General features: G+C 33.7%; 2 protein-coding genes across 2 annotated transcripts in view; both read right to left on the reverse strand.

Annotated features, from left to right (window-relative positions):
* Positions 1-1,325: 1,325 nt before the first annotated feature.
* LOC106661510 (cysteine dioxygenase type 1) lies at positions 1,326-6,829 on the reverse strand. Its single transcript, XM_024229711.1, has 5 exons — positions 6,803-6,829; positions 4,425-4,594; positions 2,699-2,955; positions 1,612-1,781; positions 1,326-1,544 (listed from the first exon to the last, which is right to left on the reverse strand). Exons 1-5 carry the CDS (start codon positions 6,812-6,814, stop codon positions 1,509-1,511), a joined length of 645 nt encoding a protein of 214 aa, XP_024085479.1. The 5' UTR covers positions 6,815-6,829; the 3' UTR covers positions 1,326-1,508.
* Positions 6,830-16,338: 9,509 nt separating this feature from the next.
* Positions 16,339-17,269, reverse strand: part of LOC106661632 (N-acetylglucosaminyl-phosphatidylinositol biosynthetic protein) — a gene marked incomplete in the record, with an annotated part of 7,679 nt that continues 6,748 nt past the window's right edge. Inside the window, 1 exon segment of the mRNA XM_014385162.2 lies at positions 16,339-16,530. Within this exon segment, the coding sequence (XP_014240648.2) occupies positions 16,495-16,530 (36 nt within the window).

A 17,269-nucleotide genomic window follows, 5' to 3' on the forward strand; every position in this document is an offset into this window, starting at 1 on the left:
TGATCTGGGGTCACTTATTCCTTAATTGTTCCCTTACCGAGGCTTATTGCACAGTGATAGTCAAACCATTCGCCTGTGGGTAGTATCAAGGTCAGCGAGATTGAGGTGCCGAGGCCAGATACGACGAACCTTCTGTCCTAGGTGATTAAAATGTTACCCCGTCGTGTAAAAATCACCTCTCTCTGAATAAAATAATTTCTCTCCACAATGAAATGTACAAAATTAAATAATAGTTTTAAGTAGAAGAAAATAAGTTTTATTCTGGGGCTTTGGCGCTCCTTGGATAAAAAAAATTGTTGCACAATTTGTGTCAAAATGAATACTTAAATAAAGATTTAAAAAAAAGATGAAACATACTAAATTAAATAAAAAGGATAAAAATTAACCATCTTCGGTGTTAAATTGTAGAAACAGGAGATAGTTAAAAAGACAGGATGTAAAGGTGGAAAGGGTTGAGGCACAGTGAATGTAGTTAGGTAGAGAATTCCAGAGATTGTAGGAACAGATAAGGAAGGAGTAAGTAAAAGCGCAACAATCATAATAGAGAATGATAGGAGAAGCAAAGATAACTGGAATTTGCAGGTACTGATTGGGAAGAGGGGCATGACGGAATTGATGGAGGGTGGAGATTTTAGAAATATGGGGTTTGCAGGATAGTTTTTGACAGGATAAAAAGAGATCAGTAGGTTGTCAAGTGGAGGTAAGGATTGGTGAAGGGGATATTCAAACACTAGCCTGTGACTTATATTGAGAAAGAGGCCATTTTCAACAGTCCAGGAGCTGATGGCATTTAGGTCCTCTTCGATTCTTGTGATAGATGAGATTTGAAGGTCATGAGTTGAAAAAGAGGGATAAATTTGAAAGCCATCCAAATTAGGAAGATCTTTAATACATTAAAAGAGGAGGGTAGATAAACAGTTGCCTTGAGGAACGCTTATTAGGAATGAAGGGCAGGAGGTTTGTCTGGGATAAGGACTGAAATTATGACTTAAGAATTTAAGTAAAATGAACACTTTGTTTGTTTACATGATATAACATGTTCTAACTGCGATATTTTCCTAAAATAAATAGGCCCTGATGATGATATAATCGTCAAAAGCTCGGCAAAAACTTAAAGAATTGTCGTTTCTGTTGTGACCTCACTGAAGATCCTTTTGTTCAAGTTGTTCAACAAGCAGGTCGATACATCATCTAATTTTTAAAATGAACGCTTGTTATAATTTATTGACATTTTAATCCATTTTTAGTGGGATTGTGGCTGAGTACCATATATGCCATATTAGCACTTCTGGGTTCAAATCTCGGCAGAGCCCATGACTTTTTAATTGATTATAGCATGAAAAATATATTTATTTTCAACTACACATTTTGATTTTTTACAACATTAACGTTTTATAACAAAATTATTCACAGTGTACATATATTCAGTTTCAGTGAGGCCTCAATTATAGGTTGATCAACTATCTTTTTGATCTAACAGCGTCGCCAAGGACGTTGCGAAAATCAGTTTAATTGTCCTCAGGTGCCCTTTCATCTTGTATTTTCTGTAAGAAAAAAAGCAAGCGAATCGTTACAAAAATGAAGCTGTCAAGTTGTATGTTTCATAATTACCGGGTCCGGTTTGCTTCCGTATTTTGACCAAAAGGTAACTTTGGCTACAGACTTGTGACCGGTCTGCTGGTTAAAGACGTGGCACTGGTCGAAAGGGGGACAGTACAAGTGAAGGCTCACTGCCGGCTCTGAAGAACTCGGATTTTCCACACGGTGAAGTCCCAAGCTGTCTGCATTTCATCAAAACCATTAGCACGTATTGAATTATTCAAATGCAAGTTGACAAAATTATGAAATGTGACTGTGAATTCATCATAAAAAAAAATAATAAAAACTTGCAAGCAGATTAACCAATAATACAGTATATTGAAGACTGGAGTTAAACAACAAAGTGAAATGTATACTTTGGTATTTTAGTGTTCAACAAATTTTTCTTTTTAACATGTTAAATCAAAGTACCAGGAGAAAAGCCCCTCTCAATTATTTTATTTATAGTTTGAGCATACAACAATAATTTTGGTCAATATATTATTGCTGTTGCGGTCTGTGTTTCAGTCTGTAGTTCACTTCAGTGAGTGATTTTCCTATTATTTCATCATTCATGTTCCATTAGCCAAACTGACAAAACAGACTGAAACGTATCTGATAGACCAAAAACAGCAATGTTAGAGAGACTAGAATGATCGGAAACAACCATGGTATAAGAAAATCAATAAGAAATCAGAATTAGTAATAAACTGTTTTTAATAGCTCTTCGTCTGTTTCAGTTATTGTTTAGAAATCAACTGACTCTGGATCAGCTAATTATAAACAGAATCCATCAAATAAATTATATAAATTGATGAATCATCATTGGTCTCTTGGTGCCTCACCCTCCTTATAACCCAACCCACCGGTGATTAGGGTAGGTTTGAAACAAACCAACTGGTGTTCGCCAAGAAAGAAACTCATAACATTTTATAAACCAAAGTGAAATAATTTCCTTCCTGTAACAGTTTAATTATTAAAATGTTTGGGGTCTTTTATTAATTATAATTCAACAACTGCCACAAGATATAAAACTGATCCTGTTCTGTCCTTAATACCAACCATAAATTTTTAAGCATCTTACACCTAATAGACAAAACTGGGTTGAATTTATACTCACCATTTATATAGCAGACTTCATTCGTCCTCAGCGTTGTTCGTCCGGTTTCTTTCATCGGGTTGTACTCGTCATCAGCTATATACACCTCTTTTTCGTCTGGCCAGGCAAACCGCACTTCGCTCAGCTTCCCTTCGAGAATTTTCATGAAACAATGAGCATCGGCGTGGTCGTGGATAGCTGACCCGTGCCCTTCACCCCAACAAAGTAACATCAGGTTGTATTTTCCGTTCCCTTCGTCAATTAAATTTCTCGTGTACCTGTACAAAACAAGAGCCGAGAAAAATAAATTTTACGACATAAAAACATATTTCTACTATCCTTTATTTTATTTTTGTTGAGTTTATTCGAGAACAGACAATCATACAGAACAGATGACAAGAACAGAATTCAGACATTATCTTTTTGTTGCATTTCCAAAAAGTGAAATGTGGAGGATATCTCCATAACAATATATCAATTAAAAAAAAAAAAAAAATAATAATAATATTGTCTTACAGAAAAATGTAAAACAGCACAAGTAATATTTTGATAATAAGCAAAACTAATATGAGAAATGTTATTTTTAAAACAGAGGATTTGACTTATGGAAGATGGTTCATCCTCTCTCAATTAAGAATAGGCCATGCAAGGCAGACACTTACATATCCGGCATGTAGAAAGGTTGCTCGATGTGTACCACCTAAATGAAGGTGGTGCCTTGGCTCCATATAGAGAGCATGTAGGAATGCCACCCAATATGAGACTGATGCTTGAGCAGAGCAGCATGTATTTGAGTCCCTTGTTCCTTCCAAGAATTGAAACGGATGTTTTATTTCATACTTATAATTTGTGACCCTAGTTTGTGTTGCGAGTAAACGTATTTATTAGCATGAATGTTTATTGTGAGAGGGCAAATGGCTGAATATTGAGAACCCCATTGACTCTCAGGTTAGTTATATGGGGGGGGGAATATCAAGTACTCCATCACTCTGAGAAAATGGCGCATAGGAAAGAGTGTATTTGAGAGTGCGAGTGAGTGGGTTTGAAACTAGAAACTCATTGTGTTGAAGGCTGAAATGACCTAGCCAAATAGCCCCTGGAGCCCAACCTCGGTGGCTGGCCAGTTAAGAATGGTCTGATCCTGGACTGCCTACACACAGGGTGGGTGATTCTCGAGGCTTGCTGGTAATTTATTGTAAATTAAACAGAACTGGAATTGTCGACGAGATATGAGAAGTAATACGTTCAGCTCTGCACAACTTTGCACTTTTTAAGTATGTGCATAGCTGATCTTATAAACATGAGTAATCACTTCTTTTCAAAATAATATACGGAAAGTTAAATAATATTAACACATCTTACTACCATAAAAATGTTAATTAATTAGACCACATTTTGTGTTGTTAATTTAGCCTGTGTGAACATTGAAGAAGAATTTTATAAATAAATAATTAATTAACTTTGAGTTAGTTTTATGACAGAATTTAGTAGTAAATAACTAGATATGTAGGAAGAAAAGTTAGGCTCTCCTCAGATTATTAAACAATAAATTTAGAAAAATTCATAATAGAAAATAGTTTTTCTGTCATTTTTTTTCTTGTTGTTATGCATGAATGATTTAATCTTCAACACCGGTATAAAATAATCTAAAGCTTTAACTATATTAAAATATTATTTTACACATTTGTTTAGGGTTTTGTTGTACAACTTGTAAATAATGTATGAATTAGGAAAAAATGCTACAAACCTGTATCTGTCGAATTTTGCAAACTTTTTCCATTCCTGTGGATTACTGGTGTAGGATTTTAGAAGGTCGCTTACAAATTCAATGTTCACCTTGTCGCCGCTGAAGGCCTGCCTAAGCCCTTCTTTCAGTTCTTCCAACGTCTCTGGCTTCTTAACGCTTAAAGATGTCATCTGGAATAAAAATGGTAAGAAATAAAAGTAAAGTAATAAAATTTCAAATCGCTCTATTTTCTACGACACCGACAATCGTGTAAGATTATAGTATTTTAACAAGTGTAGTGTCTAGATTTTACAAAATCTGTGGAAATGATGATTTGAAAGAAAAGAAAAACGTTCAGTTCCTACTTTCAAGCTTTCAAGGAAACCCTTCATCAGTACTTGGGAAATCATAAAATTACACTGCTCCACAAAAAAAGTTGTGTTCTTTGAAGTATTGATTTCTTTTTTCAATTTGACAATCTTTTGGCCATATTTTTTGTTGACTACATTAAAAATTATTTTACAATTATAATTAGATGGGAAATATTTGTTTTTGTCGCCAATAGTGAGACAAAACCGCTTAATTCTCAATTTTATTTTAAATTCCCATAATTAAAATCATCAACAAGGACTTTAATTCTTTAACAATTCCTTTATTCACTATTGTATCGGTGGCTCAAAACAAAATGATTATGCAAATGCCTGTAATCAGCAAGCAGGTTGCCAGTGCAACTGCACTCGTTCAGGATAAAATAAATCAGCGTTATGTGGTATGAGTTTTAGGTTTGACTGTTATGACATGCCATCGAGTATTTAGAGGTACCAGAAGAGTGTGAGGTTGACTCGGAGCTCAAGAGGCAGGGGACCAACGAACAGCCGATTTATTAGATTGCACACTCTTAGAAATCACTTTTCCACTACTTCTACCGTCTCAAAGATGTGTCCCTTTAGCGCTGAAACAATAAGAAATAAATCTACATCCCAGAAACACCTGTTGGATAGAAACTGAATGTAGGAATGTAATTTTTTCAGATGAGTCCTAGTTTTCTCTCCATTCATAGACATCTTAGGGTTTATAAACTTAAGCAGATGTAGTGCTACAGCGGAACATTGCCAGGGAGGGTCATTTGAAGGTAGGTCAGCTATAATGTATAACAGAATTGCTTTGGAGACAAAAAGAGTGTTACATGTTTTTATTAGGCCATAGTTTAATGCACAAAGCTATACTATTCTATTTTATTCTTGAGTAATATTGGTGCATTTGCCCCTGCTATTTATTGGCGAGCAAATCTTTTTTATGCAAGATAATGCAAGCGACTCGTCACCACCAGTGTTAAGCAGTACCTTCGTGATGTCGATATTTGCACTATACTATAAGTTGACCATCCCGAAGCACTGATTTTAAATCCCTTTTGAGCACTTTTTGTATGAGCTTACATGTTGGGTAAATTGAAAAAATAATCCTCCTACAAAACTTAGCTGAGCTGAAAGTTATGTTAGTTGAGATTTGAGATAAAATTCCTCAAGACGTGGTTAAAGGCTTAATTATCAGCATGCCAAGATGATTAGAGTGTGTTATAATAGCAAGGTATCACACCCAGTAAGATTTTTAAGTTTGATTTATAATCTTTTATGTTTATAAACAAAAGCAATTTTTTTTTTTTAATTTTTGGTTTTCAAGAAGTATTTTTATTTTTACACAAACCAAATCTTTTTAAATACCTTAATTATAAAAAATATAGATGTTAATATTACTGAAAAGGCAGGTATTAAAAAAAAAAATCAAAATTTCAAAGGATGCCGCTTTTTTTGTGGAGCAGTGTATTATTAATAATTAAATGACAAAGTTAATATTGCTAAAAGATTCAGAAAATTAAAAGTGAAAAACTAAAATATATAATTCTTGTTATTCAAGAGGGCTTAATGTCCAACTACCCGTTATGTGTTATGGACGAGGGGTCAAACTGCTTTCCAATACTTTTTTTTATACTAATCTCCAAAAGCCATGGACTCAAAAACCCAGATCCACTAGCATGGCAAATACAAGTCGGATACCCTATCCAGTCGGCCACCACTGTCCCCAGAAAATTAATGTATGTAAGCAACTAAAATTTATGTTTTTCCATCAACTCAAAGTCAATTTATTTACAGTAATGCTGCATGGGGAAATGACAATAATGTAAATTTAATACTCATACAAATACAAAAAGCATATTGTCAAAAGCATCTATGTGAGTCACACACACACATTTCATACAATTACGTGTAATTAACACATGCAGAATTAAATATTCAGTCAGATTTAATTCACTTAATAAAAAAACAAAACAAAAAAACAAACAAAAAAAACAGACCTTTTAATGACAAAAATGAACAAAACTTTCCAACAAGTTGTACTACCTCTGGTAGCATACAACCTCCGCAAGGAACAACTGCAGATCAGAAAGGATTTATGTTCCGTGTAATGCATATTCTAAACTTTTTGCGAAAACACCGTTTGAACACCAAACCAACCAAGTGAACTTATTGCAATCGCAAGTCCAATTATCGCAGAACCTACTCGTCCAACACTGTTATTAAATTAGTTAATTTGCGTCTCGGGGAATTGAAAAAAAAATTAGCGCAGCTTAAATGGCGAAATCTTGAAGAAGGAAGTGTTTATCAGAGGCTGATAGCAATTATATAGAGATAGTACTTTAGAAAATTTACTCAAAATTAGTTTTCAATATTTTTTATTGTTACTTTGAGACTGGATTTTTTGCAATTACACCATAATTGAACTGTTTGCTATAACAATGACTTTTTTTTAATAGATAAGAAAGTGAGAATATCTTTGTATTTGTTCCTTTTATCAAAATGTGGTATGTATGCAGAGCAATTTGCAAAAAATTTAAGACCAAAGAGACCAAACAAAAACAAATTGTTGCATCACTTCTCTAAACAAAGAAGGACAATTAAATAATCTCGGTGTAAAACCGTGAGCTAATAAAACTTTGATGCAATTCGTGTTGGTTTTTGGCTCCGTAAACATAGATAAGATCAACTCAACTGCTTTACCCTTAAAAACAACAAATAGTTTATAGTTCAGGCTGAAATAATAACTTGTGGGTAAATTCTGTTCGAGGACAGCGAGATGAACGAACCGGCAGATTGGCAGATTATGTCAAAATGATGCAACGATGATGGACAAAACCAAAATAGGAAGATGATGACCAAACAACACAAAAATAACATACAGTCTAGCGCTATTCCAGAATAGTCCTAGAATTGATAAAGAAGGGGTGAGTTTGTTGTTCGACTATTTTAAAAGATAGTTCTTACACTTTGTTGTTTTCAACGAACAGGATTTCAAACATTAAAGTTCATCATCAGGTTGAAGGAGTTACAAGCATGTCTCATGATGTGAATTTTCAATCGACAATTGTCATTGAGAGCTTGAAATCCGTACAGTTGAAAAATCACAAACTGTGAGCAATAACTATCTTTTAAAGTAGATAAATAGTCCTTACTAAATAAGTTGTTTTATAAAACAACTACATCTTTCAACTTTGTTACTAAATTATTTCTATAGGAGAAGAATGAAATCTTTAGATTACTACCACCTTGTATGGTGCGGATCCCCTTCACATCGAGCAACTCATCTCACTCACAAATTGCCAAAAATAGTAGTGCCACAACAAACAGTTTAATTAAAGAAAAGAAAAATCGGGACCTGACCCAAATACATTAAAACAATAACCTTTTAAAATAATGAAAAACAATAAACCTTTTAAGACAATAAATTTAAAAAAAAAGTTATCAGTAACTGTATATCTCCTCCTCAATTACAATTTTTTAAAAATATGCCTTTGACTACGTACAGTAAAAGGTCCTTCCTTGGCCTTTCGGGTCACAACCAGCTTTAACCAAAGCTTGCAGTTGGGGATTAGCTTATTCTAACTCAAAAGGATAATCCACGTTAAAAAAAAATGTTATAAAATGAATTTTTGACTGGGAAAAAATAAATGCCTACAAAATTTATCGACAAAAGTTATGCACAGGTGTAAAATTTTATGTTATGTAACTTATTTATTAGGCTTAAATTGTTGTAAAAATGGGATTCTACATTTTCAGGCCTTCATCCAACTTCACCCTATGACCAATATCCAATAGCAATCATTCAGAAAAAATATGTCTTGAAAGCCTTAAAAGGCCTAATAAATAAACAAATTATGACTTACACAACAACACTATGAAGTAGAAAACAAATTCATTTAAAAATTGGCAAGAAAAAAGTATTTTTTTCTCCTTTCTCCATTGAGCCTGCAAATTATATCTCGAATACGAAATAGGATAATATTCTCAATTGCTTATAAACAAAAACAAATTTGTTGTCACCAATCTTTTTTTTAACAACCTGTTACAATGGAAAAAATTGTATTACGTAAGATAAGACGCAGTTGAATAGTAGAGAAAAATAAAAAACTAAATAGCAAAAACACCTTTAGTACAGCGTGGACAGGGTGCACAAACATTTGTTTTAAGGAAAAAATTACTTAAAAGTTATAATTGTTTATTTAAAAATCGTACCGAATTGTGAAGAATTTTAAATCGATGTGTTGTTAAATTGTATTCAATATTTTGACAGATTGATTATACCGATATGGCCAATTGTTTTGGGCCGGTGCTTTAGAAAGTCCCAATGTCCTTTAAATAAGTTGAGAAATGTGTCCTGGGATTGTGAATTTTCTACTTTCGCCTAAACGTCGTGCTAATTTTATTAAATCCTTCGCAATAAAGGATTTTTACGTGACACCTAGATCCCTTTGAACCTTCCAAGGTAATGAACTTTGAAACCGGTCTTTGTGTATTTTACTTTGGTGCGAAAAGAGATACTTTACTAAAAAGGGCCTTTTTTTAAGACTGGGATTAAAATTGGGAAGGTTTAATATACTCATAGAAAACCTAGTGAATAAGGTGAAGTTACGATAGTTCAAGTGGTAGAGCAGCGGCGTATTTAGCCGAATGTCGTGGGTTCGAATCCCGCTCGTGACACTGACTTTTTTATCTCAACCAATACCTTACATAAAGATTTTTTTTTACGAGGGTTCGCAACAGTAGAGGTTATATCAACCTCGGTGCCGGTATTTTTGAAAAAAAAGTATGTCGGGTAGAATGCAGGGCCGCTGGATTCGAACCTGGGACCTTTTACCTTACAGTGATGAGCGCCGTGTCAACGCCTAAACCGTTGCGGCCACCGACGCCCCCATAAAGATTAATTAATTGAATTTATATAATAAGAACGAAAAAAATTATGTTACATAATCGTAATCGAAGAAGACCACTTAGTTCGTAATCGTTTTTCCTGTTTGATTTAAATCTTGAATTTTTGTTATTGTCTGGAGATTTTTCCGTTCCGTCGTCTTTCAATTGGATTCTTCATATTTTTCCCTTTTCTTTTTTTTTTAGTGCTTTTTTATATAATGACATTTCAAGTAAAAACCACTTGGGTTCTTCTTCGAATTGCTTCGTCTCGGTTTCCCCCCCCCCCTTAAATCTTCAATTTCGTCCTTGGATTCACAAGAGATCAACTAGAGAAGAGTCCAAGGCGGAAAATGCTGGAAAATATTCAATAACTGTAAAGCTTAAGGAATTATTATATAATACACTGTTTGGATAAAAATATGTACAATATTGGGTTGAGTTGATCCTTTGCTGTGTTTGCAAATTAATTATATATTTTAAAATATAACGTAAAATTTTAAGCACCAATGGATTTAATTTAAGCTAAAAATTGTCTTATTTCCTGACACGTTAACGCAAATTAAAGAGGGTGAAATTTATTTCTTCCTGCGGAATAATGTCAAATAATCTGATGAGAAAATTATACTTGATTCTATAAAACGTGTCAAATTCGTATGTTGTTAAATGAGGGGGCAAACAGAAAGAAAGCGATTTAGGGGGTCATGTAAAACAGCATTAAAACCTATTCATTTGTAATATAAAATATTTGCAATATAAAAAAATAAAAAAATTCAGGTTGTACACCGTTCCAATGGATAAAACACGGGTCTCAAGACAAGTCCACGGACTAACACATAGTTTTGGAAACTAGCAAAAAAAATATAGATATATATATATATATATATACAGGTTGTGGTTTTTTTTTTCTAGAAGAAAAGTGACCGGACAAGTTTTTAAATCGCGCGTAAAGCATTTTGTTTTTGTAATACAATCTGACATTTAATAATGTTATTTATCTGTTTCAAACAGAACACCGCTTCTACTTGAATTCAAATTTTGAAAAGATCCCAAGTGGTGATGCGTAGAAATTAATTAATACAAATTTTTTCTGGCGGAATTTGGACAAATTCAAAATATAAAAGTCGGTCGACGGAATTGATCGGTCCTCGTCTAGAGGTGGGTTTCTCCTACGACGGAATACCCAAGTTCGCGGGTTCCAGGGTACACAAGTTCCTCGTCGTACAGGTACAAAGTGGAAGGGTGGAAATATAACGAGTTCGACGTCCTGCAGAAGAAGAAAAAAATTTGAAACGAAAGACGAGTTTTTAAATCGAAAAACTGACAATGCAAGCATAAAAGGAACAAAAAAATACATATATGAATTTTTTTAATGTAAAAACCGTTATAAGATTTAAAGTCGAAAATTCTTATACATTCGTGCATAAATATAAATAAACATAATAACAAGAAAATGCTTTCGAGAGCAGGGAACTCGAGTTCTCTTTGCCTCTCGATCTGTGTCTAAAGAATACTCACCTTCTTTACCGTCTGTTTGAATGTAAGGAAGCAGAATCTTTCTTCTTTGAAGGCTAAGCCAGATATAAAATGTGAATGTTATACTTGTGCTAGAGTCCCCACTTCTACCCTCACCCATGGAGTTCCATTTCTTTTTCTTTTCTTGCGCCTGTAACGGACTTTGCCCCTTTCTGGAGAGCCATTCGTGTTAATAAATATTTTCGAGTGATATCGTTCCGAATACATTTTTTTAATGTTTTGAATTTCCAAAACCTTATCCAATTAAAAAAAATTATAAATAAAGTTTTTTGTCTTTCACAAAAATAAAAACGATTTAGAACATTTTTCACTTGTTCAAAAATTGCGTTAAGTGCTTTATTATCGGAAATCTAATAGTTCAAATAAAAATGTTTTTAGAACATCCAACAAGGTGGATAAATTGACAATATTTCCGTTCAAATCTCAATATTATGGTTTGTTTACAAGGAAAATTGATCCATTAATTTGTTCTCATTTAAAAAAGAATGCCAATAAAATTGTACGTCTTGCTTTTCTAATAAACAAACCCAATATTTAATTATGCCTTTTTTAAAAATTCATTTTAGTCTGGAAAAGAAAAAAAACAATTCTTTATTCTGATAATATCAGTACGAATTATTGATCTGGATTATAAAAACTCCTTAAGCTTTTCCAACTGTTTGTTTTATATATCCGGATAATAAAGTCTCCTTAAGCTTTTCCAACTTTTGTTAAAATTATTAACTTTTGTTAAAAATTTATTAATTTTACTTGAAATAAAAATTTGGAAAAGCATACGAAGTCTTTCAAATCCAGATTGATCAACTGTTCCTTTTCATTTCATGCAAAATAATAAATACAACATTATAAAAAACAAACATGTAACAATCTCATAAAAACAAGCATTAATTAATAAATTCTTTAAAGAGTTTTTAAACGTTTTTTGCTTTTTTAGTACAGTTTGGTATTAAAAAAATTGAATTGAGGAATTTATATTACGTGTTCTCATTGGCACCAAGTTTTACCCTTGTATGTGTTGTGAGTGGTGGAACCCATTTTTTAAAAACTAAGTGGAATTTTTATAGGGGGGAATTTTATACAAGGGTGGCAAATTCTGATATATAAGCAGTGCAATTTTAGAAAATATTTACAAAAACCTCTCGTTTTTCCTCTGACCATAACTTTTGTAATGTAAAGAGGTGTGAAGCAAATTATGACTACTCCAGAACACAATATAGTAGCACTAATAACTAGATCCACCTGAAATAAATAATTTTAAGATTAAAAACTAAATAAAATAAATTAGGTGTGCAAAATAAAATGATTCTCTGCTGGGTCCTGGGGGCATGTAGAAATAGAGGAAGAGAGAAAGTAGTGTGTGAGTGAAAGAGAGAGAGAGAGAGTGAGTGTGTTAGTAAGAGAGGAAAAGAGAGAGAGTGTGAGTGAGAGAGAGAGAGAAGGGGAATAAGATAGTGAGTGAGAGAGAGAGAGAGAGAGAGAGAGAGAGAGAGAGAGAGTGCATGAATAAATGAGTGATTGAATGAGTATGAGAGCGAGTGNGTGTGCAAAATAAAATGATTCTCTGCTGGGTCCTGGGGGCATGTAGAAATAGAGGAAGAGAGAAAGTAGTGTGTGAGTGAAAGAGAGAGAGAGAGAGAGAGAGAGTGAGAGAGAGAGGGAGAGAGAGAGAGAGAGAGAGAGAGAGAGAGAGAGAGAGAGAGTGAATGAGTAAGTGTGAGAGAGAAAGATAGTGAGAGTGAGAGAGAGAGTGAATGCATGAATAAATGAGTGATTGAATGAGTATGAGAGCGAGTGAGTAAGAGAAAGAGAGTGAGTGAGTGAGTGAATGAGAGAGAGAGAGAGTGTGTTAGTGAGAGAGGAAGAGAGTGTGGAGTGTGTGAGAGAGAAAAAGAAAAGAGAGATAGTGTGTGAAAGAGAGAGTGTGGGAATGAGTGAGTGAACGAATGAATGAGTGAGAGAGATAAAGATAGTGAGAGTGTGAATGGATGAATAAATGAGTGAGTGAATGAGTACGAGAGCAAGTGAGTGAGTGCGAGAGAGAGAGAAAGAAAGAGAGAGAGAGAGAGAGAGAGAGAGAGAGAGAGAGAGGGAGAGAGAGAAAGAGAGCGAGTGAGTGTGAGAGAGAGTGAATGAGTAAGTGTGGCAGAGAAAGAGAGGGAGAGAGAGAAAGATAGTGAGAGAGTGAATGCATGAATAAAAGAGTGAGTGATTGAGTACAAGAGGAAGTGAGTGAGTGAATGAGTACAAGAGCAAGTGAGTGAGTGTGTGAGAGAGAAAGAGAGCGAGTGAGTGAGAGAGAAAAAGAGCGAGCGCGCGAGTGTGAGGAGAGAGTTAGTGAGTGTGAGAGAGAGTGAATGAGTAAACGTGACAGAGAAAGAGAGTGAGAGAGAGAGTGAATACATGAATAAATGAGTGAGTGAATGAATGAATGAGTATGAAAGTGAGTGAGTGAGTGAATGAGAGAAAGAGTGAGTGTGTTAGTGAGAGAGGAAGAGAGAGTGTGGAGTGTGTGAGAGAGAAAAAGAAAAGAGAAAGTAGTGTGTGAAAGAGAGAGAAAGAAAGGGAGAGTGTGAAGAATGAGAGGGAAAGATAGTGAGAGACAGTGAATGCATGAATAAATGAGTGAGTGCGTGAATGAGTATGAGAGCGAGTGTGTGAGTGAGAGTGACAGAAAAATGGTGAAATTGAGAGACAGTGAATGCATGAATAAATGAGTGAGTGCGTGAATGAGTATGAGAGCGAGTGTGTGAGAGTGAGGGAGAGCGAGAGTGTGAGTGAGTTAGTGAGTGTGTGTGTGTGAGAGAGAGAGAGAGAGTGAGAGAAAGATAGTGAAATTGAGACAGTGAATGCATGAATAAATGAGTGAGTGAGTAAATGGGTACGAGAGCGAATGAGTGTGATTTAAAAAAATTGACAGTTTGTATGTATTCTAATATTGATTTTGTGATACAATAATCGTAGTATTTTTTTTAAACATAATATGTATGGATTTTTTAACACCCTATGAAATTAGATATTTTCAGCAATCTGAATATTCCCCTGTAGCAATTAATTTGGATTACTGTAAGGGCAATGCATATGCACGCAATCATTAAAAATAATGTTTGCCAGCAGTACATTTACCATTTAATTTTTTTAATGCACATTAGCAATATATTGAATACCTCATGGGCCCTTACAGTGCATGCGGACGGGGGTTAAAACTTCTTTGTGTCGATATTTAAAGATTTAACTTTGTTTGTTAGTGATTTTTAAATTTTAAATTTTTTTAAAATTAGAATTGAATGATTCACTCCTCACAAATTGAGCAAGCAAAAACAACAGTCCAATTTACCAAAGCCAACGCATTGTTCCTATGTGATGTCGAACTCTGACTCACCACTATATTTAGTGGTTCACAGGTATGTCAAATTTGAATGCAACTGACTCATCATGTATGGTCAAATAAATCTTTATTAAGATATATCAAAAATATAGAACAAACTTTCAGAAATTTACATTATTTCAAAGGCTTAATTTCTAAAATTGTGAATCTAGTTAATTTAAATAACAATCTTCTTAAGTTTGTGTAATATTCGGTAATTGTGCAATAATCAACTAGAAACTGCCAATTAGTACTATTAAATAAATATAATATGAGAGTTTTAATATGTTCTTAGTTTGAATTGTTTTAATTTTAGTTTCTTGTATTACTCTGCATTTTGTTATTTAATAAATAAATTAACTTTAGCATAAATACTGATTAATTTGATATAAATTAAAGTATCAGCGGCAGGTCAACTATGTCCTTAACGAGATACAAGTAGCTTTACTGTAAATCACAGGCTTTGATCAATTTTTAGAGATTGGGGAAAAATTGTTCAAAAACCACTCATCAATGAGGAAACAACACGCCGAGTTTGTCAAATATTTACTCACAATAATATCACAGTTGGCAAAACTTCAGACTATCTCGTTTCAAGCAAAAGATAATATTGTGCATAATAAATTGTGCACAATAGAATTAAATAGGATCACAGGAAACGACAGATATAATAAATAAGTCAACTCCCAGCCTGCGTTCTTCACGCAGGATGATTTACTCTTAGGTGTTTCCAGGGAATGTCCATGTTGTAAGCACCTTTTGTCCTGCATAGCACATTCCTACTATCACTTCTTCTGAAGAAGCTGTGCATTATGTTTGATCCCCATGGCAATTCTCTCCATGTTGGTCACTTTATGGAGGGTCTCGATTCTTTTCCATCTTGAGTAGAATGTGACAAACCTCAGAAACTTGTTCTGGCATACCTGCGGTTGTTGAGGTACTCCAGACAGGACAAGCGACAATCTTGTTATACAGGAGCCATTTGTTGAATGCGCTCATCATGGAGGTCCAATGAAAGGATGGATATGGACAGAGCCAGCAAATTGTATAAAAATTTAGTCCCAAAGGAAGAAGCAAAGTAGGAAAGTAAAGTATTTTGTAATATCCTGTTTGTTCCTCCTTCTCAAGTGATATCCATGTCCAAGAGATGCCAATTTTTTTAATATTTGCATAAAGATAAGAATTACAGAACAGGAAAGTATAAAGTATATTAAAAATACCACTGGTAGATTATTCTTGACCTCTTGACAGATTTCTTATGATGGAGGAAAAATATTAGACAATCATTGCAATTTTAGGATGGTTTTCCTTATTAAGCTTCGCATGTTTTCTTTATTTTCCAAAGCAGTCATTTTTTTATAATCTCTACCAACAAACCAGTATTCAAATTAAAACCTTAAGTCTTCCACAGAATGCAAAAAATCCCAGCTTGCTACGTACATGGAGCAAATGTATATTACACAAGAATAAGTCGGTTCCATTATAAGACAGCTCATTACATTACATAAGCTGGGAATGTTTATGCTAAGTTGGACATGCAAGGGATGTTCAAAAATCGGATCAGTAGTCAGTACTGGCATAAGAGCAGCTTCGTCAATGCCATTAATTTTGGTCTAGATGTACTTTGGCATTTTGCCATCTTCAGTGTTGGATCTTCATTAAGATTTTTAAGTAATGCATTACTGTGTTTTAAATTTTCTATACACTAAAACTGGCAAAATTCTTAAATTCTATTAAAATTTTTTCCAGATAAATTGAAGAGATAAATTAAGAAAACACCACTTAAAAAAAAAACTTCAGAAAATACATATATTCTTTACAAACATTATAACAAATATACAAAAGAACAAAGATTAATTAGCTAAAGTCGACCCTCATATTTTATTGTACATTCTATTAACAAAGTTATGATACAATTAAGAAGAAAACCTATGATTTCGATAAAAAATACTTATCTTTTTACATAGTCTCTTGCTCTGTCAATTTTCTGAAAAAACAAAAATAAATGAAACAACACATTATCTAAATATGCACTTATATCTAAATAATATGTATTTAAAAAACGAAACAAAAAACACTTGTCTTTCTAACTCAAAACTGACGAGCACGTGTCCAATAAGTAAAGTAAAATAATTCCTGTCTTAAGGAGGGCATTAACGTCCTGTAACTGGTCGGGTGTTGTGGACAAAGGGTCAAACTATACTGCAATACTTATTTCATATTAGACCTTAAAGAATATTGATGTTAATTGTAATTGTTTTAGACCTTCATGGAAGCTCTAACTTGAGATGGGAAGAGTTACATCATATTATTGTTATTTACAAATCGTGGTAAAGTGCATAAGTTACACTTTCCCACGGATATAAGACACTTATAGACAATTCGTAGAAACTATGTAAGCAGCATTAAACTGCATTTTCTTCCTCTCCCGATCTATCTCGTTACAATGAGATATCTAATTATTAAAACACTATCTTTTCATTCGTAGAAGTAGAACATATCAACTGTTGTATCAAAGTTCCGTTGATTTGCCTGAATTCATTTATTTATATCTTTTTACGTATTATATTATCAATGCTTAGTTAATTTCAAAAATAACTTTTATTTAACTAACTGAAAAAAAATAAAAATAAAAATATATATATATAGAGAGAGAGAGCGGGAGAGAGGGGAGAGAGGGGAGAGAGAGAGAGAGAGAGAGAGAGAGAGAGAGAGAGAGAGAGAGA

Source organism: Cimex lectularius, unplaced genomic scaffold (genome assembly GCF_000648675.2).
Source record: "Cimex lectularius strain Harlan isolate CLEC.00 unplaced genomic scaffold, Clec_2.1 scaffold20, whole genome shotgun sequence".
NCBI lineage: Eukaryota > Metazoa > Arthropoda > Insecta > Hemiptera > Cimicidae > Cimex > Cimex lectularius.

Bases quoted from the DNA above. Each gene is read 5' to 3' on its own strand.
- LOC106661510 (XM_024229711.1), bottom strand. The intron at 2,956-4,424 runs GTTTGTAGCATT...TGTTTTGTACAG, and splicing joins GCAAAATTCGACAGATACAG to GTACACGAGAAATTTAATTG. The intron at 1,545-1,611 runs GTAATTATGAAA...TTTTTCTTACAG, and splicing joins ACGGAAGCAAACCGGACCCG to AAAATACAAGATGAAAGGGC.